General features: G+C 46.8%; 1 protein-coding gene across 1 annotated transcript in view; it reads left to right on the forward strand.

Moving 5' to 3' along the window:
- Positions 1-21,458, forward strand: part of PRKCH (protein kinase C eta) — a 117,621-nt gene extending 96,163 nt beyond the window's left edge. The window contains exons 11-14 of the mRNA XM_086463520.1: positions 1,684-1,822; positions 2,752-2,940; positions 19,731-19,874; positions 21,312-21,458. Of these exons, the coding sequence (XP_086319646.1) occupies positions 1,684-1,822; positions 2,752-2,940; positions 19,731-19,874; positions 21,312-21,458 (619 nt within the window). The remainder of the gene's footprint in view (positions 1-1,683; positions 1,823-2,751; positions 2,941-19,730; positions 19,875-21,311) is intronic.
- The last annotated feature ends 380 nt before the right edge of the window (positions 21,459-21,838 follow it).

Here is a 21,838-nt window from a genome sequence, read left to right on the forward strand (position 1 = left end):
CTTTCCCATCTGTTCAAAAGAGGCTAATAATACTTTTTCTTACCTCTGTAGGACAGGACGTGGCTCTGATTGTCTAGCACATTGTGTCATTGAGCTGTCTCAAGCTCCAGAGAGGCTTCCAGTGGTGTTGTGGGCTGTAGAAATGACAATGCACAACAGAGCAATTGACCACCTTTAAGATTGTAGACAGAAGATGAACAGGCTCAAGCTGGATTCAGATTTCAGCTCACCCATAGGTTTTCATATTGGTATGGAGGTGCCATCACCTGTTACCACCCTCCCCATTGCTCCCCCTTCCCAGGAAAATATATGTCCAACCAGAGGGCAAAATGGATCACGTTCCAGCACAGATTTCACGAAGAGGCCTTGAGACCCTCAGATGTGTTGTTTGCTCCTTGCCTGGGCATCTGAATGACTTCGAAAGTGGCTCTGTCTAGGCCTAGAAGATGTCCTCCATCTCAGTAAAATGGCCATGGTAACACTTCCCTGCCTCAGACCTGCTGTGAGGGCTCTGCAGCTCTTGAGCCAACAATACCTGAGACAGTTTGAAAAACGAACTGTGACCTATTTGTACTGCACAGAGCTCCCATCGAAGCTCCTTACCTCCATCTGTGATGATGCCTAGAGCTGAAAAGCAGAGGTGGTATGAGCTGGTATGTATTTTTAGGAAGGCATTGCCTAAGTCTGCGGATGACCCTGTGCTTTCTGGTCCTGTTCCTGATGGGCCTGCTGACTGCAGGCTATTTCCTGAGGCAATCTCCAGGTCAGGCAAGCTGATAAGGGCTTTGTTAGGGCTCTTGTCGTTTTGTCAGCTCTGCTTTTGATGAGGAGCTCCCAGGCTGTTAGAGGTGATGTACTGGAAAATGTGCCTTTCTGCAGCTTGTACAGTATGGTGTTTGGCTGCGGGTCTCTTGTGACAATGGCAAGGAGGTCCCCACCCCAGTGAGCACTATGGGGGACGTTTGCTTCTTACGTTAGTGCAGTCCTGCTGGAATCGATACGCCTGGGAGGATTTTAAGACTTTGCGGTATAGTGGAGGCGCCCCGTGCTGGCTGAAGATTCACCTTGCCCATGTGTCCTGGTGTCAGCAGGGAGTTTCTTTACTTCTCAGCTTGAATAACTTTCCAGGTGGGGTTTATCAGTCAGGGTTGCCTAGATACAGGGAAGCCTGGGACTTAACCCCCCACACACCTCAGGAGAAGAAGGAATCTGCTCCCCCTCTGAAGAGGCTTCACACACCTCCCTGGCTTCGGCTGTGTGCTCCCGGCACGGTGCTTTGCTGAATCAGAGCATGTCCCGTGCGGTGCGTTTTGCTGCATCATAACACCGTTACGCAATTTGACAGCTCTGGCAACCTCTGCTCCAGTGAGTCCCAGAGCTACAAGAGCAGGAGCTCTGCCAGCCAGGCTTGTGGTGTGTTTGGAAAGCCATGTGGGCGAACTCATATAGCACCTGCCCGTATTAAATGCAGTTCGGCAGAATTATGTTTGTTCCTCCCTCCCTTTTGTAAGAGATGAAGCAAAAGAAAACCCCTCCTGCATGACTTCTGTTTATTTTTTTATGATGATGAGGCTTGTCCAGTTTGCAGGTTAAGCTCCTGAGGCCTGGGGCACTGCCTCCATTTGGGCTGGGGCTGGGGCTGCTCCAAGCACGTAATGACTTGGTGAACGATTCTCGTTGCAGGGACTTGAAGCTGGACAACGTGCTGCTGGACTACGAGGGTCACTGCAAGCTGGCAGACTTTGGGATGTGCAAAGAGGGCATTCACAATGGCATTACCACAGCCACCTTCTGTGGTACACCAGACTACATCGCTCCAGAGGTATAGGAAACCTTTCTTTCGCCAGGAAAACTTGGTTACAATATGAAAAGTGTAGGTTAGCTTTGGCACAGCAAACGTACGCTGTGGTGTCTTTAGCTACACCTTATTTGACTGCCGGGTGCAGGGTTTTCTCCTAGATATATGCTTGTATTATCAGTCCCTTGTGCAAGCAAAGCATGAGTAAACCTTTGGGCTGCTGTAGGCACCAAGGAAAGCCTATATTTTTCTTTAGGAGACATGAGGTGAAAAATGGAGGCACAGGTGCAAAAATCTTGAGAGGCACATACAGATAGTGGCCCAGTTTGATTTGAAAGGAGATTGAATTCTCCCTCATTTCCCAGTTCCTTTTTCTACCTCCTCCTGTTCCTGTCATTCCCCGATCTCACTACAAAATTAAAAACACCTCTTTAAGGAACAGCTGCCCTCCGGATGCTGCCAGATGTTCTGAAAGGGTTTCAGATCCTTCTTCAACACAATTGAGTTTTTGTCCGTGACTGGTGTTTGTGCCCTTCTCGCGCTCCTTCTCTCTGCAGCTGAAAGCCTTGCTGTTGGAGCTGGGTAAGCGTTTGCTTCCCAGGGGCAAGGAAAGGGCAATGTCAACCCCCCACATGTGGCTGCTCTGCCACTTCTGAGGCTCAGCCAGTTTTGGTAAAAAGCCCCTTCTCCTCCTGCTGAGCCCTACCATCATTTATAAGGGCCTGTTTCTTAGATGAACCTGTGAGCAGCCAAGATAGTTCATCTGATGTACCTCTGTGCTGATCTGGGGGTTCCCACCTTGAGATCACCCGTATGTTCCTGGACATACAGCCAGCCTAGCAGAGAGCTCTGTTAGGATGTAGTGACAAGGTCTGCATTAATGTTTCCAAATCCTTTTTCCTCCCAGTTTAAGAAGTTTCAGGGTTGATATTTCTTTCCTATCCCTTCTTCAGATCCTGCAGGAGATGCTGTACGGCCCTGATGTAGACTGGTGGGCCATGGGCGTGCTGCTGTACGAGATGCTCTGTGGCCACGCGCCCTTCGAGGCAGAGAACGAGGACGACCTCTTCGAGGCAATTCTGAACGACGAAGTTGTCTACCCAACGTGGCTCCAGCAGGACGCAGTGGCAATCCTCAAAGCGGTGAGTTGCTTTGGCCGTTTGTGTGCTCTCTGCTCTGGCTTCCTTCAGCCTAAATCTAGCAAAAGAAAACAGGGCTGGGGTATGGGCACTCAGAAATCGCGGTTACCCTGACCCTGACGCTTTCTTATCTTGGATTGAAGGGTAAACAAAAAAAAAAATCCTGCCACACTTAGGTGTGTTTGCATAGTTATGTCCTTTATACAGTTCAGCAGCCAACTTGGCAAGTAATGTGTGTGCATGTCTGTGTGTCTGGGCATTCCTCTGCTGACTTAATGATTTACAGCATATGGTCATCTTCCAGAACAGAAGCAGCAGGTACACACAGTATTTAATCAGTAGCGACCATCTCATTTCCACGCGACTGGAGTGGTGAAGAAGTGAAGTCTTCATGATGGTCCTTTGTTCTGACTGTCGGTAATACCAGCTGTCCCCCAGGGATTGCCGTCTACCTGCATACAAAGAGAGGTTTTTGGGTTTTGTGTGTTTGTAGGAGAAAAAAATGGGGCTGTACAGCAAACGGTTTGAGGGGAGCTGTTGCTGGCTACACTTAGTCCTTGTTCTACCACGTAATTTTCCCAGGAGCTCTCTTTTTCGTGTGCCTCACATCTTTGCCTGTGACGTGGGAATGAAGCTTTTCAAGATTCCAGGCTGTGCATGTACAAACAGTGCCTAGTGCACTGGAACTGCCTGGCTTTGCTGTAATGAATCAAAAGGTGATTAAATGACAAAGGTGTTCACCGACAAATCGAGAGACTTGACTGTTCTGCTACTGACTTCTTCCCACACTTGATCAAATCATTTAGTATCTCTAAGCACCCTTTGGAGAGAGAAGGATCAGAGTATTCCCTTTCCTTGCAAAAACACTGTGAACAAAGATGCATTTAAAACTGGATACTACTAAATATTATGGTAATAGAGGATCTAAGAAATAGTTGGATAAGATAGTAATTCATAGTAACTTGGGGAGCACTGACTCAGAGAAATGGGGTAATGAATGATGAGACCATTTAAAGGAAAGAAGAGAGTTTGTTTTCATCAGATCTTTAGTAGCACGAATCTGAAAGTTTTCTGTTGTATATGAACTGAGCAACTACTTTCTGTAGCGGAAAATGCATCTAATAAATTCCACAGAAGTCAACTGAGAATAAAATCCACTTCTTGAGGAGGCAACGGGTTGTGCTTTGAAATCAGAGGTTGTGCTCAGGAGTGATCATTTGTCATGCTGAAGGCCCTCTTGGGTTTTGGAAATAACCTGTAACATATTTAAAATTAAAAAAAGTGAAGTTCAGCCTCATTGCAGCTTCTGGAGCAGCGTTCTTGTTGTTGGATTGCGACTCTTGAATGCCTCTTCTGCGGTGACAAGTAATAGCGGAGTGGATTTGTTGCAGGTATCTTGCATAAGTATGAGACAGAGGTAAAATGTGGTCAGATGCTCATCATAATTTCGGGGTATAATAAAATATGATTCGTGGTTTAACCTCTTGATTAAATGCTTATTTTCATAATTCTGATGGGACCCTCACAGAAACAGCCAGTGCAAGCTGCAGTCACCCCAGGCTGCTGCAACCCGTGTTCAGAGCCCAGCTTTTAACAGCGGGTCCCTTCTGTGGTTAACAGGCCAGCAGCATGATGAGAGGCACTGGAGAAAGAGGGCCAGAATTGAGGAGGGAGCAAAGAATTTAAATAGAGATCAACTGAGAGTCTCCAAAACTGCATGGTCAACTTAGCAATTGCTGGTTACTTGCCTGAAAAAGGTCTCCTCTCCAGCCGCTCTGCTTCTCTTCTGTATCACGTGTTGCTGGTGAAACCCAAATGAAAGCAAAACTGTCTCCCTGAAACGCACATGCGTTGCTTGAGAGAAGCACTAAGCTATGTCTGCTTTGGGAAAAAGGCTGAAATTTAGGGCATTAACGGGGAGCCTTGTGATTAACTAGTGGGAAGATACAACTGAAATTTTTACTGGACCTTCAGTTCTTCAGTGTTTCTGTTCCCTGGGTGGCTGGTACCTGGAGGTGACTTTTGCATCTTATTTTACCGCACTGATGATAGTTGGCTACAGCCTGAATTTCTTCAGCTTCACAGTAGTTGCTTTTGGGACCAAGAGCTGTTCACTAGAAGAGCTCCTCATTTCCTCCTCCCTTTCTTATGCTGAGTTTTCAGAGACATCAGAGCATCTTGGCTTTAAAGGAACGGAAACATCTTGTCATGAGATTATCTGGGATTCTAGATTAAGATGAAGGAAACTCACACACTTTGATTTCTTTTGAATGATAACAAATGTGATCACTGCTGAAGTATTATATTTGCAGTATACTGATAATGTTTGGTCAGTATTTTTAGGTGTCAGTATAACACAGAGTGGAGAACCTGGCTTTTTTGTTCTCTTGTGGCTATTTTATGAAGGAAGACAGTAGATTTTCTAGCTGTTAATTGTGTAGGGTTTTTTTTGTCACAGACTTCTGATGCTAATATTACTTCTCTCAGATACACCATTATTACTATGTGAGCATCTTCTAATTGCTACTATGTTTACCTCCAACAAAAAGTGAACTCAAGCTCCCTGATTTACAGCTGTGACAGTGCTTTTAACCCATGATATTAAGAGCTCTGGAAAATCAGAGGACTCAACTACTGTAGTGACATAAATGATTAGAAGTAATTACATGACATGGAAAGCCCGTGGAAGACCAGGGAATTAAACCTGGGGTCTCTTGTATTGCAGGCTAAGGTGTTAATAGCCTTAATAACTGGATTATCCTCTCACTAAAAGTTCTGGCCTCTGACCGTGAACAGGACTAGTGAGAATTTACTTGGTCTTGAGTGGTACAAAGCTCTGAAATGAAAATCAAATTCTTCTGCCAGGAAGATGCAATTAGGTGTAGGTGCTTAGAGATGCTCTACAAATGGATATATCTAGGTTTAGAGAGCACTCGATCCATTTGCCTTCATGAATAGCTTCATTGTAAACAAGGATAATAGGTTTTAGGACCCATTTCACAGATGCTGTTATTTCATTTTGCTTTCGTTTACCATAATTGTGCTTTACCAATTTCCCCCCATCAGAAACCACCCAATTTCTGAAGGTTGCATCCTGTTCATCTTTGCAGTTTCCTGATAATAACCAAAACACATTCTTAGGACCTCATTTAGGTCACTGAGTGTTCCTGACATGTTTTTGAGCACTGGTACCAAGGAAAACAAAAACAACCTCAGTGCCCTGGGACTTTGTTTAGGATTGAAAGCAGGAATACCTGTGCTCCAGAAAAAGTTGTTTTTATCTATTTCGCTTTTTAATGGTTTTGACCGTGATATTTTGTCCTTGATATCTTCTCTCAAGAGCTCAGGAAAGAGTAGGGCAGAGCTAAATCAGTGTAAATCAGCAGGATTTTGCTGGAGTCAATACTCCCAAAGGGGAGTTGCATTGTTGAGGGAAAACTAGCTGAAATCTCTTAGCTTTAGTGTTTTGATTCTGTGTGAAACCATCTCATGCAACAGTTCAGCCAGTGGAAAGCTGATCTCTCCTCTGGGATGGGGCTGATCTTAAATGCAAACGTGTCCCATTTAAGGGACGAGGCGCTGAAAAGCAAACTACATCACCTGCAGCGTCGGGTGCCAAAAGCAGAGTTGTGCGGAGACAGAGCTGCTGTCCTCCTCATCCCAAATGTCTCGACAGACACTAACGCTACAGATCAGTGCCCAGCAGATATTACGTGAGACCGTTTGCCTGTGCCAGGAGCTCCCACTTTATGCTGGTCACATACATCTAAGAGAGGCCAAATTCCTGAAGCCCTCGCAGAGGTCACCAGCAGCAGAAGGGACAGTACTTATCCAGGGCTGACCAGCACAGGAATCACCCCCGCTGCTTCCGAGCCCAGCCAGAAAATCTCACTCAGTGTACCCTGCCCCGTCCGAGTGTGTCACTGGAGAATTTAGGTATTGATGGTTCAAGTCAGGCGGAGAGGACTGAAACTGAGGTCTCCCCTGATTGTGTGAGCAAGTTGAAATGGGCATGGATTTGCTTGTGGAAGTAAAAAAAGTGGAGAAAAGGAGAACTGCTGCTGAATGAATTCAGACCACTTCAGCTCATTCTAAACATAAGTTTTGCTTTGATTTTGATTCCCCCTCAAAAAGGTTTTTCCATAGCCCTGCATGAATGTGGTCACAAGGAGTTTATGCCAGAGGAGCTGTTGGGTTTGTGTCTGTAAAAGAAATTCTTTCAAATACTCTTTGCCATCAGCTGACAGGATAGTCACCAGTGTCTGATGATGAAGAGACTGTGAAAGAGAAACAGTGAGCATGCAGAGAGCAGAGACTGATGCATCTTATCTTTTACAGTGAGAGTGCAGCTGGAGTTTGCCTTGTTACAGCATGTCGACGTTCTGAACTTGTAAATGGTTGCTAGCAAAAAGTGCTTGAGCAAAAAGAGGGTGGCTTTCCAGGCAGTCAGGGGCTTTGGGATTCAGCTGAGGGAACTGCAAAATGAAATACAATCTTCTCATTTCCCATAAGCGGGGTGGTATTTTGGCAGCATGTTTCACTCGCTTCATGTATGACTTTCTCAAATGCCAGTCATGCTGTCTTGCTCACAGTCAGGCTTAGTTGGAGGGGAGAATGAAGGGACACAGTGAAAATCAGGTCTCAAAAGTCGAGGGCATAATGGGAAGCAAATTTGCAGGGAAAGCTGCAGGGATTTTCCTTTCCAAGTCTAGTTTCAGATGAGGAGAGAAGGGCTAAGCCTATTGAGTTGCTCTGTGGGCTGATGAGCTGAAGTAGCAATGGTTGGCCCAAGGGCTTGGAAACTTGGATGAGTGATTGCAGCTTAGATGTTTTCACTTTCAGAGCCAGGTAACAGCAGGGGCTAGAAAGCAGCATCTCCCCAGGGAAGTGTTAGCATTGCTCTGCCTTCTGCACCCTGGATTTCCGAACTCCCATCACAGCTGAGTCTGCTGAAGCCGAGGGTGTCTCTTGGAGTTTGTGTGCGAAGCTTCAGTCTTATTGTGAGCTCTGAAACACTTCTGGCCTAGCTGAAATGTTTCTTCCAAAAGTGAGGCTTGGGCAACCTTGCCTGTAGCTGTATATTTTGGGGACACAAATGGTAATAAAGCCTGTTCTCCCACCAGCTGGTTAAAAACGTGCATTTTGAAGAAAACACTGCTAGAGTTAAGAGACTGGGCAAAAATGGTTATGTCCCCTCGAAGTGGTTTTTGTGTGAAAAATAAACACCAGGCAAGAAAAAAGGAAGGTGCAGAGGAAATTGGTGGTGGTTTTAGCAGCCTGCGCAGCGCAGGTGGAACAGCACAGGGGAACCCAAATGCTGGTGGATTAGTGCGAAGAATGAGAGGGCTTGAAAGGTAAGGGAGATCAGCTGAGAGCAAACATGACCCATATCTCAGAGAAAAATGATGTCAGCAATGCAGTGCCAAGGTTGCAAAAGGAAAACTTGAAGTTGATCTGTTTTTCTAGAGAACAATAGCCTGGAAGTGACACTGACTCACTCACCCAAAAGGCAAATACTCCGAACTCTCTGCTGCTTCATGTCACTGAGTTAATTTCCCCCCGCTCCGGATACCTGGGCGCTCTCTGCACCCTGACAACACCACTGAAGTCTAACACACACACACCACCACCTCCCTATCCTCCTTTTGACTTCGCTCTTGCAGACTTGCTTAAAATCCCCTTTGCTTTTCCACCTTAACATCAAGGTCTGTTGTGTCTGGGAATCAGTGCTTCAAACTCAGCCGCAGCAATAATGATGCTCTGTGGGTCAGCAGGAGCCAGCTCCTGCTCTGACAACCTGTGCTTTGTGGACTCTTTTTTGGCTGTTGGAGCACAAGGTGAGGGAGTTGGGATTTCCTTCCCAGCTTCTGCCAGCAGCCAGGAGGGAGCTTGCATGGCTCTGGGGAGCAGTGGGAGGGGGCATGGTTAAATGTGCTACAGTTTAAATCCAACTCCTTTGCTTCCAGACAGCCTTGAAGCCTGATGGAGAAGTTAAAAAAGCCCTGATCTAGAAAGGAAAAGCCTCTTCTCCCATTCCTGTGAGTCCATGTCACAGACTGAAAGCCAGAAGCTAGGGCTTTTCTGTTAGTTCCATAGGTTTTTTGGCTTGTTTGTACAGCTAGCACATGCAGTGGTAGCAATACCGAGGGCTCGCTGGCAGTGTAACTTACCCCCCAAGCACACATGGGTTTTTCTGGAGAGCAAGAAAAGAGCTCAGGAATGTTGCAGTGCTGACAGCAACCAGCCACTTCATCTTCAGCAGGAGAGAGGTATGGGGGCCCTCCCACAACAGCTTGGCCAATTTTCAACTTGTTAATTAAAAAAGCCACTCAAAACTTTTTACAGAAGTTTGTCATTCCTTTGCTGCCCAGAAGAGCGAATATGGGGCCTCCTTAGGTCACTCAGTCGCTCGGGTAACCATCAGACACAAGAGACTTCCCCGCAAGGTACGGTGAGTAATGTATTGCTCCACCAGCAATTTCTCTGAAGTTGATGGGGGGAAGCCTGTGGATATTATTTCAAAATGTGGCCCAATTCTACCTTAAAACAAGAGGTTAAGTTAAAGGGCACTGATGGTGAATTGTAGAAATGCTTTCTGTTATCCATATGTGTACATAGAAATAAGTTAGGTAGCAGTTAGGAAAGTGTGCGTGTGTATGTTAGGGTTTTCTTCTTTCCTAAATTTGCAGGTGATACTAGATGAGGAAAAACTAAATTTGAAGGGTACTCTTCTCTGCCCCTCCTTCCGGTGAAAATAAGCAGTGTTTCCCATGTTTCTGAGGAATTCTAAGTGATGGCTCCTCCTAACTCCTGTGCTTCAGGAGGAGTAAACTACCCCTCCTAAGGGGATGCCACCACGATTGCCGAAACCCTCAGTGAGGATCCCTTTTGGATGTGCCACGGCTTATTTTCAGAAAGGCTCTCTGGATGGTGAGTGCTCCATGCTGAACCAGACTGGCCCCACTGCTGTAAGCAACTTGAAAATGCCATTAATGAGGTGAGGAGGCAGAGGGCCAGGGTTTTTACTGCAGAAGGACTTAGAGGCAGATTTTTTAACGTGATCAAAGTGAAGAGTCTGCTGTGACAGACAGAGGAGTGGAGGGGAAAGGGCTGGTTTTGGACTGTTGGCAAGGACTTCTAAGTTCAGGAGAGGTGTGGATGGTCCAAGCTGCCTACTCGCTGCAGCTGCTCGCCCTGAACATCAGCAGGGAGGGTGAAGGCTTCTGAACACTTCTTTGGAGAAGTTTATTCTCCATACACTGCACTTGCTAGGGGTCCAAGACCTCTGGATACCGGGAGGTCAGAGCTAGCTGTCATCAGCTCAGCTACCGCAGTAGGTGTCTGCATCCTTCCTGCACGCTACAGCGAGCAACACACGGCTCCAAATACCTGGGCTGTGCTTTGCTTGGCACATCCAAGCGCAATGAGTTTGTGCCTCCTGCTGCCGTTGTGCCTCACCTTTTCCCTAAGTCCTGGCCGGTCAGTTTAGCCACTGTGTGGAGCTAGACCAAACCCCCGTGTTTGTGCTCCCCAGTCCTCTCCTGAACACTTAGAAGGTGTGAAACAAGACAGCCAGGTGCTGGTAGTGCCAGGTTGCCTAAGTTTCCTCTATATCACTCTGCGCAAGGCGCGTGTCTCTCCTTTGCACTTGCATCCTACAGGTCTGGGCCAGGTTCGTTCTTTCCAACAGACAGAAAAAGGCAGATAATCTGTTCCACATGCAGTGCTGGAACAGCCAGAATGAACTTGTTTCTGAATGAACCAGATGCCGGGAGTATTTTTTAGACAAAGATTAAAAGGAAAAGGAACAACACAATGGCGGACCCACTGGAAGAGGGAACTAGATGAGCTCATTGCTTTATCCTCAGAGCTGAGGAGCCTGCTAACAAAGGCAGATATTAAAAATGCCTTCAAATATGCCAATAAATTATTCTCTTTGGCTTCTCTTCAGAGCTGGCAGGCTCCATAAATCCTCTTGCACAATTTGATTAAGCTCTGGCTGTCAGTGTCAGGCCAATATTTGAATCTCTCTGCGAAACTCTATGCTGGATCTGTGTAAATATTTTTTTTTTCTTTATTTTGTGTTTTGGAAATGCTTTCATCTTGCATTTCCTGGTTGGCTCCGGAGCCTCTGCAGCAAAAGCAGGACTCTGGAGCCTGTTGTTTCTCAACTGGGAGGGAGTTCTGCAGTTTTAAATGATCTCTCGTCTAGACCATTTTTGCCATAAACACACACTGTGGTGAAGTGACAAGGCTGTGCTCCACCACAGATTGCCTTCTTACCTCTTTTGCCTCAGCTTGCCTATCCATCTCTGTAACATGCTGCCTCTTACTCTTAGCCTCCTAATTCTCAAGCAACAAACAGTTTTCCCCAATGATTTTAATCTTTTCCGTCAATTGATCGCACCCCTTTCTGTAGTGCTCCTGTTCCCCACAGTAATAGTCCCATGCTTCTGAATAATTCACTGTGAAAGAGATCTAAAGCCATCTCTATATAACTTGCCAAGGCCAAATTCATCTTGAAGTAGTCATTAGGTCTTTTACTTTTCCCTCTCCAATAGGCTGAAATTAGCTTCTTGTTTAAGTCCACAGCATGCAGGCTCAGATTTGCTTCGTAACAAAAGCTCCTAACCCTGCCTATTGTAATGTCAGCTGTGACTCATCCTCCTCTTTCCTGCCAGGGATGGGAAAAAAGGTGAAGGAGCATTCATTGTGCTGGCTTTGTCTTCCCCCTCTTCTTTTTCTACTTGCTCCTAGGCGCTCACGATTCCCATGGCTGAGCCTAAGGCTTGTGGCCTGGGCTCCCTTCTCAGCTCTGCCACAGTTAAACAGTGCAATTAGAGACACTCAAAGGCATTTTAGTGAAATCCATTAAAATCCAGTTTTGGGGGAAGGCCCAAGGATTCCCTTGAGAACCTGGGTCTGACCGGGAGATGGGAATGGTGGGACCAGCTCTTGCTGTGCAGCCCTCAGCGCAGCGGGCCAGTCCATCTAACTGGGAGGTCTCAGCACTGCTATAGCGGTAACAAATCTCTGACTGTCCGAGCTATTCAGGGCTGTAGGTCTTACTCGTTCTCCCAGCTTTGAACTTTCTGACCTGCTGTGTCTTTTCAGGAACTTTAAAGTTAACAGAATCGAAATATAACCAAGACCACAAAAAAAGCTCCTTTGAAGTATTTTCCTGGGATTTTTTTTTTTCTTAATTGGCCTTTACAGATTTGTCTGGGGCACTTTAGTCGCCTTTGTACTTGACCCTATGTAAATAGGCCACCCAGAGTTGTGTAATAGATTCCCAGTTCCTCTTGACAAGACTATCAGAAAAGGATTAATTGTTTTCCCGTGCAACCCTAGGGAGGTTTTACCACTGTGTAAAACGAGAGTGGGATCATGCCCCCAGTCTGTTAATAAGCGCGATGCTCATTCTCCCACCATGTTTGTGTTACTCCGACTGATGTATTGATTTAGTAATTGATCTTCATATCCCCACGTTGTACCTATAGTCCAGTTGGGATAATTTGAAAACAGCAGCCAGAGTTTGATACTGTCTGAGCAGCCCGTGCAGCTGGTGACCCACGTGGGAACTGGGGTTGGCCCATCAGTTCTGAAAACACAGATTTCTGCAGTGACATCTTGACCAAAACCTATGTTAAATATTCCGTGTATCTGATGACTAAAGTTATTTTCCGTTTATTATTATTTATTACAGGAGTACCAAAGGCAGAAGTGTTGAAAATCTCTAGCTATCATCAGGGGCCAATATGCATTTGATACTTCTGGGTTTTTCATTCTGCATTAGTGTTGATGAGTTATTTGTTGATGAGTGGGGAGTGGCAGGGAAACAGGTAGATTTCAGCACAGCAAGGAAGTTTGTAGCTATTCAGACAACATTTGATTCCTGTATTTTGGGCCAAGTTCTCTCCTGGTGATAGTCAGCAAAGTTGTATCAATTTACACCACCAGGAGATTTGGAGCCAGATGGGTTTATGCCACATGTGAGTGGCTCTGTCTACCTTGGTTTATTTTGCTGGTGTCTCTTGCTCAGCACTGTTAGCAATACACTTAATCCTTCTTGTTCCTTTGAGCTTTGACTAGCCAGTATCGAGCAGCCAGTATCTGCACTAGGGGAAAGCGAGATCAAATTTATCTGCTTAATATCCACTGCACTGACATTTTGTCCTTCTTGCCTGCGGCTGGCACATTAAACATGTGACTACCGTCATGCTTATTGTGACAGTCTTCTGGCTTTTAGGAGCAGGGGTAAAGACTGGGTTTTACCTCCCTTTCCATTCCTTTTTTATCTGGAAAAGGAAATAACAGAGATCTCGCAGTCTCTCTCCTCCTTAAAATTCTTTCAGGGCAGTTTTGTACTTCTGAGCCTTGGCACTGCACTCACTGGACCTTCTCTGCACTGAAGGATTTCATCTGCTCACAGTTTTCTGTAGCCAGGACCCCAGCAGGGAGGTAGAAGCACCCTGTGCATGTGTGGGTCACATTCTGGCTCAGCACCATGAGGAATTGCACTGGTACGAATCAGGGCTTTTAGCAATCGATCCTGCTGTGTGCTGGGTAGGAAGCCAAAACACCATGTGGCCTCTGGTGGCTGCGATCGGAGCAAAACCCCGGTGTGAAACAGGCAGCATTAGGGAGAGCCGCAGTGACTCCAAGTCCTATTCTCAGCAGCACAATCCTCACTGAAGGTCAGTAGGACTCAGGCTCCCAAGCGCCCGGCTCACACCCACAGCCAAATCGCTGCAGTTTAAGTTACCAGGCACCAGCTGAGCTGCTGGAAGTACGAGGGCTTCCACGGGAGAGCTCTCCGACCCCCCTGCTCCCCAGGGCTGCGGAGCTTCAGCTGACACCATTTGGTGCAATCGGGCTGTGCTGACTCCCTCGCTCCTCGCACCCCACTTGTGGGTCTGAGCTCTGGGTTGCTCTTGTTTGGGGAAGCGAGGCATGCTCGTGAGCATCGCACCGGCGGGACTGTGATGGAGGGTGATGGGAGCCTTGCCCAAGAGAGCAAAAGACAAGACTAGAGCAAAACAAGCAGCTTTTTATTAAAAAAAAAAAAAAGAAAGAAAAAAACCAAAACAGCGTCTCTGCTATGCTAATGCCTCCTGGCTTCCAATCGTTAAAAATAATACAGACATTAACAGATGAAGCCATAGAGCCATCTTTCTTCTCCTTTGTTTAGGGGTGGATGAAGGCTAATGAAACCCCAGACGGCGGGTTTGTTTGCCTTACATAATAGGCAGCCAAACTGTTTTCAGCAACTGCAGCATTCAGTCGAGAGATTCATGGAGGGAAGCCTTAATTAGAGTAATTGCTCTATTTATATAACGATTCCCTTTTGTCTGAGATCAAATAGATCTTTGAGAAATCTTATTTCCTTTCGAGTTAATTTCTGCCCTGTTAGTTTAGCTCATGAATCTTAATGAAGATGAGTGTGTTGGGTATCTCCCCATCTCCCTGCTCTCCCTCATTACCAGAGGGGAGACTGTGGGGCATTAATCTCCTGTGCTGCTGCCGCCTTTCACTTTGGTAGCAACATGGCAGAAACACCAACAGGCAGGAAATATTAATACCCTGAACAGGGAAATCTTGCTTTCCTTTGATGGTTTGGGCTTGACTGTTGCGTTGGCACAATCCTGAACAGGGGTCCTCTGAGGCATGTGGTGTGAAGAGGAGGTGAGCGTGAGGGTCTGCCGCCATATCTGTGACAGGCTGCCCTTGGGCTCCTGGTGAAATAAAGCGATGAATTTCTCTGGGTCTCTGTTCCCTGCCTGTAAGATGGGGTGAGCCTCCATCTCTGCCACGTGCTTGCATTTGGAAGGTGAGCTGCTTGGGAGCACAGGCTTTCTCTTACAAGGTAAATGCGCCCTGCCCAGGGCGACAGAGTCCTGATGGGAGCTGGTGTGTCTAAGACTTTCTTTGATACAAGAAATAATGATTTCTTCCTTGTCCAGATGGCTTACAATGTGAAGGAAATGGCTGAGCAGAAAGTTGTATTCCTTTTCCTGAAGTGCATTTCTTCTGTGATAGGGTCTGGGCTTGTTAATGTTTTCCTAGAACGTGATGCAATTTCAGGTAATCTAGTCGCTGTGATATTACTGATGAAATTAATTATCCTGATGCAAATAGCACATACATGAGTTACGTAAAACCTATCAGGGCTTCCAATATTGAGAAAGGGAACTTGTGAATTCAAGGAAATTAATGTTTGGAAACATCTGGTTTGTGCAAGCATCCTCTCACCGACTTCCAAGCCATTAGAGTGATTTGCAGACTCAGCCTCTTGAGACAGAAGTTGCAACGCTGCGTGTGAGCAGCACCGGAGAGGTCCAGTACAGCCTCACCCAGCAGACTGGGAGACGTGGAGCCCTTCCCAGCACGGTCCGAGCCGTGTAGTGGGTGAAGGGGAGGACCGGCGCAGGTCCCCTGCTCTCCCTCACCTGCTCGTGGGCTGAGCTCCCAGGGCTGATGCAGATTTTTCCTAATGGTTGGCACTGCTATGGCTGCATTTTTTCCTTGTAACTTCACGGGCCTTCTTTGGACTAATCTCCAGCTTTTAATTCCTTGTCATGGCTTGCTGCATTTTCTTTCAGTAAATGTTTTCAAATGATCTTGTGAAGTCATGTTTTTGGCTCATTCCAGCTGCTGGTTTTGGCTGTGAAGCTGCTGAGCGGGTTAGCTGAGGTCAGCGAGAGCCTCGCTCGAGTTTGCTGCTCGGCAAACTGGTGTAGCCCAAAGGGACCCAGTCTGAGGATGCTTCCAAGGGGCTCTTTACACTGGGAATGGGTTGATTCCCCATGGCTGGATGTGATCACAGACTAAGGGCTTGACAGCCTGCTTCAGGTTTAAGATTGATAGTCTTGCTATTGGTTTTGCTGGGAGGCATCTTGGATTTGGGTGATTACATGTTTCTTTTTGCTCAGAAACATCTCTGGTTTGCCTTATTGTGGTTACTGTTGAATTTTCTTTCTCTGTGTTTCTTCACTGAGCTCTGTGTGCCAGAGGTTGGATTTGGGATTATCACAGAAAACTAGAGATACTCAGTAAACATTAGGAGATGACATTTTGCCACGAAAAAGCTTTCTGCTGAGCATCTTCTCTCATCACCTGCAAAAACACTGGAGAGTTGTACTTGGAAGGACGTTTAGGGCTATCCAACGTGTAAGCAAGAGTCAAACCCAAGCCTTCCCATGGATGCCAGGAACAGCCAACACTTTGTAAGACATTTTCCAGCTGTTTCAGAATGCAGCTGAAAGGATCAGGTGAAAGGTTAGCTGCACTTGAGAAAACCTTTTCGCTGAGCAGCCTGCATGTGTGCAGAGGGCAGCGCCTGTGTGCTCTGGGCACTCAGCTTTGCCTCTCCTGCTGCAGAAGTGCCTCTTGTATAGTCAGAGACATGGGTATGGGCTCCAGCTACTTATTTCAGAGGTGAAGCCTGAGCTTGTAATTAAGTTCTTCAGAAACCCCAAGTTCTTTGTTTGCTTTTGCTAGAAGTACCATCAGATAGCAGAGGCAGCATGAGACGGGCTGTCAGTTGCTGCCCTATTGCAGCACAGAAATGTCAGTACTGCCTAAGGCAGAGAGAGAAAGAGGATTCATGGACTTTTGAGCCTTTGAGAGGTCATTATAGTCGTATGTTTCTTTCCTGACATACTGGACAGCACAAACTAAAACTTCATCCATTTCTTTGTCAGTGCAACAATTTCTGGTGAATTCAAATAGTGTTTGAGACGGTTAGTTGTTAATTTTAGTGGCTTCAAAAAGTTCATCCTTCAACTTTATAAACCTCTTAGAGTAAGGCAGGTAACTGTTCCAGTGCAAAACATCAGTACTGTCTCTGTTGCAGCCACTGTTTGCACGCCTGCTTTTCAGCCCAATTGACAAATAAAGACTGGAGCCGCTTCCCAGAGAAAACATCCCACCTTCACCAGGCAGTGACAGACCTGCCACCTCCAAAATTCACCGGGAGATTTTATGTAAGGGAAGAGCAGCAATGGCCAGTCTCTTGTTTTGTGTCACAGCCCCCGGGTCTGGAGGCATGTGTACATCCACAGGCTGAGTAACCTGCTGGGATGCTGCAGCTGCCCGGAATAGGGGACCATATTTCATGTACCACATGAAGCCTTCACACTCCTCCTGCCACCCCAGTCCAGGGTAGATGGTGCCTGGAGTTACCCAACTGAGGTTTCTCAATCTGTGTGTCCAACGCTCAAATTGGAGCTGGGCGGTTGAATTTGAACAGTCATTTTGTTTTTAATGTTATGGTTTGCTTTTTCAGAGCTCCAAACAGCCCACCTGAAGGGATGGCCCTTGCCTAATCCTCATTGTCCTATCAAAAAGGGTGGTTTAAGCAGCCAGGAATGCATTTACATTGGCTCTCAGCTTGTTGCATTGGATGCCTTCGCTTGGTGCAATTTCGGCATCATGTGGAACAAAGCAAGCAAACAGGAATGTAAACACACTTTTATATCCCAGGGCTCTGAACTGGTTTGGGAATGGGCGGTCCAGTTTAGGTTTTGGTCTTATAGGGTTGAGCATGAATGGGAACCCAAGCAGAGCATGTTACCAGCCATTTTCAGAGATTATTTGCTTTCATGATTTTTTTTTTTTTCTCCCCACATTTAGCAGAAGCTTCCTGGTGTAATGGAGGTGGTGGTAGGTCAGGAGCCAGGAAACACTGGACTTATTCCCAGCTCTTCTCTCCTTTTTGTTTTGTCTTTTTGGACTGTTTTGGTCTGTACCACCCCCAGCACCAGCAAGCTCTGATCTTGCTTGAGCTTTCTAGGTGTTCCAGCAATGCAAATAAAAGCCAGTGAGGTGCAGATATCCATCTGTGGGGACAAAGAAGCTGGGCAGGGAATTTCTAGAGAAAGACAGGGCTGCCAGAAGAACTCTGGCCTGTTTTGCAAACCAAAGAAGTTTAGTTCAAGACTTGCAAAGGCTTGTCTGAACCAGGTCTCTGAGAAATTTTGGGTTGACCCATTTCTTGTTTGGGAACCAAGCTGTTGTCTGGGGATCAGTATCCCACAGAAATTTTGGGTCAGAGTCTTTTGGGAAACAAATTGTGTTTGGGTTCTGCTGGTAGAAAGGGAGAAGAACAGGTTGAAAGGGTTGGGGAGACAGAGAAGTTCTGCTTGTCCTTGAGCTTGACCCTGAAATGCTGCATAACTGAGAGCTGAAGGGTCCAGAGAAGCATGGGAAGACCCCAGCTGCAGAGCGCCTTGTTGGCTTTGCTCCTCTCCTGGTGACTGCTCTTACAAATCTGGATCCACTCAGCAGCTTTTTCTACTGATGTTTTGGGTGGAATGGTGGAAAACAGTTTTGCCATAGGGAATCCCGTGGCAGCACACGTCCTCAAAGGGCTCAGGAGATCAGGCTGGAGCTGGGGGTTTTGTGCTAATGTCAGAAGAGTCTGGAGTCCTGCAAGGTCTCAGCTGCAGGACTTTGGCTCTGAAACCCCCTCAGGATGGGGTATCGGGGAGACTTCTAAAATAAATCTGGCAGTCGTCTGTCTTCTCCGCATCTTCTCTCTAGGTAGCGAGTGACTAGATCTTTTATCCGCTTGTCCTAGGAGAATGTGTACCTTCTGAAAAGCTCCTGCAGTCAGAACGAAGTTGGTCTCTCACTGCACCTCCCCTTCTTTTCATTTCCCCATTGCTGAGATGCAGCAGACTTGGTCATTCTCGAACAGTGACCGATTGTCTGGTTTGGCTAGTTCAGCTATTTGCTAAACATAATGCTCTTTCATCTTCGAGGAAATCGTCTGGACACCTCTACCAGAGCTTGCTTTATGCTGCTGTTTCAATAGGCAAATAAAAGCAGCTATTTTCCCAGTTTAAACATAACCTGATTTCTCTACTGAATTAGAAAAACTTGAGGAGAGGGGAAAGATTGTTTTTTACTGATTTTTTTAAGAACTGTATTCCTAAATTAACAACTCAACTAGCTCTTTTCATGCCTAGGGAAAGGATTCCCCTCCTCCCCCAGTATTTCCCTTCCCCTTAAGAAATATCTGCAGCACTCATACTTCATGATTTTTGTTGGGACCTAAAGGGCACCCACCCTAAAGGGCACACACGCACACTCTGTGAGTGATGTACAGCTTTTCTCCTTGCTCCCTGGCAAATCAGGGCACTTTGGCTGAGGTTTGAGATTTCTTTTCACTGGTAGCAGAGTAAAAATATTACAAAAAGAAATCCTCTTTTAGAGTTTCACCATTGAGAGAGGAGATGGTCACCTGTCTGCTCTCATCTGCTCAGGGTTTGGGAGGGCTCTACAAGCCAGCGCCTTGCTTGTTTTCCTTTGTTTCCTGAGATGACAGGAAGGAAAGCGTAGGCTTCTGGCTGCCCTTCAGCAGGCTGAGGTTTAGGAAAAAGACACAGCTCAGGACTGACTCCGGTCCAAAGCCTGGCTGGCTGCTGGTGAGCAGCATTGGAGAGAGAGTTTGTATTCTGAGAAATTAATACAGAAATGAATAACCACCAAAACCACTGTGCAACATCTATAATGTTGCAAATGATGCAATTCAACTTTCTTTACACACTGTGGTAACCAAGGATTTGACGAAAAGAAAAAGGACCAAGGAGAAATACACCCTGACTTCTTCCTCCAGAGAATGAGTCAAGTTCCTTGCATGCGGTTCCAGTACAATGAAATTGAGAAGTCTGGCCAGCAACTGGGTTCAACAGGAAAGCTGAGGACAAGCTTTTGTGCGACTGCTAATAGGTCCCTCTCCCGTGGCCCTGCCGGATGGGAGGAAACAAACAGCCCTTTTTGTTTTGCAGTTCATGACGAAGAACCCCAACATGCGGCTGGGCAGCCCGGGGCTGGGCGGCGAGAGCGCGATTCTGCGGCACCCCTACTTCAAAGATCTGGACTGGGACCTGCTGAACCAGCGTCAGATGGAGCCACCGTTCAGGCCCCGAATTGTACGTGGGAAGGAGGGTGGGGGGAAGGGATCCCATTTTTTTTCTCTTCTGGGTTCTTCAGGCAGGTTTATTCCTGTGAGACAGGAAAGGAGGTGAAGGAAGGGCAACCTTGACTTGAAAGCCCTGGCCCAGGAGCCAGGAGGTGAGGTCTCTGGTCTTGGCTTGGCTGCGGGTTGGCCACCTGATGTTGTACAGGTTGCTTTTCCCCTCCATGGTGGATTTTCAAAGGCAGCTCAGCCGAAAGATGCAGGTTTGTAAAAGCAACTGCAGCAGATCAGGCACTTAACTACCTTTTGCCTTGCTCCGAATATAAAACAGGGTAACCAGTCCTCATTCTGACCACTCCACCTACCTCTTCACGACGGGGCTTGCCTCTCTTTTGTCTCTCTCTGTTTGTACCGCACCCAGCACAGTGTTCCCTGCTCAGGCCAATGTCAGACGAGTGGTTCAGATGGCAGAGAGGCTGCAGAGGGGACAGTGTTGCACCTTCTCCCAGTGGTGCTCAAAGGATGATCTCCATGGAGAGCCTCTCCAAGGATGTCTGTGTGGCTTCCTTGCCTTTGAAATTGTCGCTTGGAGTGGCTTTGTCTCACGCTATGCAAACTCATAGTGGCAATGGTCAACCCAGTCCTGCTCTGTGAAGCTCACTGGGTGCAGGATCAGGCAGTTGGGGAGGCCATGACAGCTCAAGATCAGGCTCTTGGGTTGTTTCTTGACCTGAATCAAAGGCTAAGGGAGCCTTCTCAGTCCCCCGTGAGCTGGACAGGATCTGGGAACTTTAGACTTCAATGTCAATAAAACATCTTGTTCTGGATGCTGGAAAAACACACGCCTTGTCAAAATGTGCCATAAACGCCATTTGTGTGTGTGCATTGTAAACAGTCCCACTTTGTGGCACGCAGTAAGGAATCCAGCACCTGGAGGCAGGCCATTTGTCTTCCCACGGCCCAGTAATTCATTATTGTGCAAGTTTAATGGCTCACACACAGAGGAGTGAAACACACCCCCTGCCCCAAAACCCAGCTGAGACACTCTGCAGATAAGGGAGGGACTGTGTGGAGTCAGCTAGTTGGAAGCATGGCTGATAACTGCTTCAAATGGCTGGGTCTGCGCTGCCACTTGAGGAAGGGAACTGATTTTTGTGCCTTGTCCTGCCATGTCCGGGCAGGCAACCCATCAGAGGTGGTGTCAGTTAAATCAGAGAGGGGTTCGCCTGTCGGAAGCCTGCAGAGGCTCTAAAAGGTTTACACTAAGAGGCTGCGTGGGGGCACTCAGCCGCTCTGAGTCGAACCCCAGAAAAAGCTTTCAGTAAGCTCAGCCTGGGGTAGGGAGGTGATGGTTTATTGCACTCAAGACTAGGCTAAAGATGCAGAGCGAGGGTCAAGCAGATGATACATACTTTTGACATGTCTTTCCTTTGTCTTTTCCATTTGACAGAAATCCAAAGATGACGTGAGCAACTTTGATCCAGATTTTATAAAAGAGGAGCCCATTCTGACTCCCATTGAAGAAGGAATTCTTCCGATGATAAACCAAGATGAATTTAGAAACTTTTCATTCACAAGCCCAGAACTGCAGCAATAGCTACGGCTCTGGGGAAGGGCTGCTGAGAGGACTGGGGGGAAATGGAATGAAATGAAGTTTACCAGAAATTTCATTCTCAAGGAGTAACAGTGCACTGACTTTACATGATACAGCAGCACCACTGTCAGCGTTACCTTAATGTGAAATCAAAACCTTCCTGTGTTTGTAGGATTTATGCAGCTCTTGGATCAAATATTGACAGGGGTGGAACAAACATGATACTGTAAATGGCTGATGCAGACAGAGAATTGAATGCTGAGCTGGTTGGCTCAGCCTGAATGTCACTGCTTGCAGTGTATTCGAGGAGTCGGCGTGAGCATGAAACAAGTGTCTTGCAGCTCTGAGCCAAACAGACTTGTTACAATCCTGATTGTTTGCAA

The sequence above is a fragment of the Leptosomus discolor genome, chromosome 3 (assembly GCF_034619465.1).
Source record: "Leptosomus discolor isolate bLepDis1 chromosome 3, bLepDis1.hap2, whole genome shotgun sequence".
In the NCBI taxonomy this organism is placed as follows: Eukaryota; Metazoa; Chordata; class Aves; order Leptosomiformes; family Leptosomidae; genus Leptosomus; species Leptosomus discolor.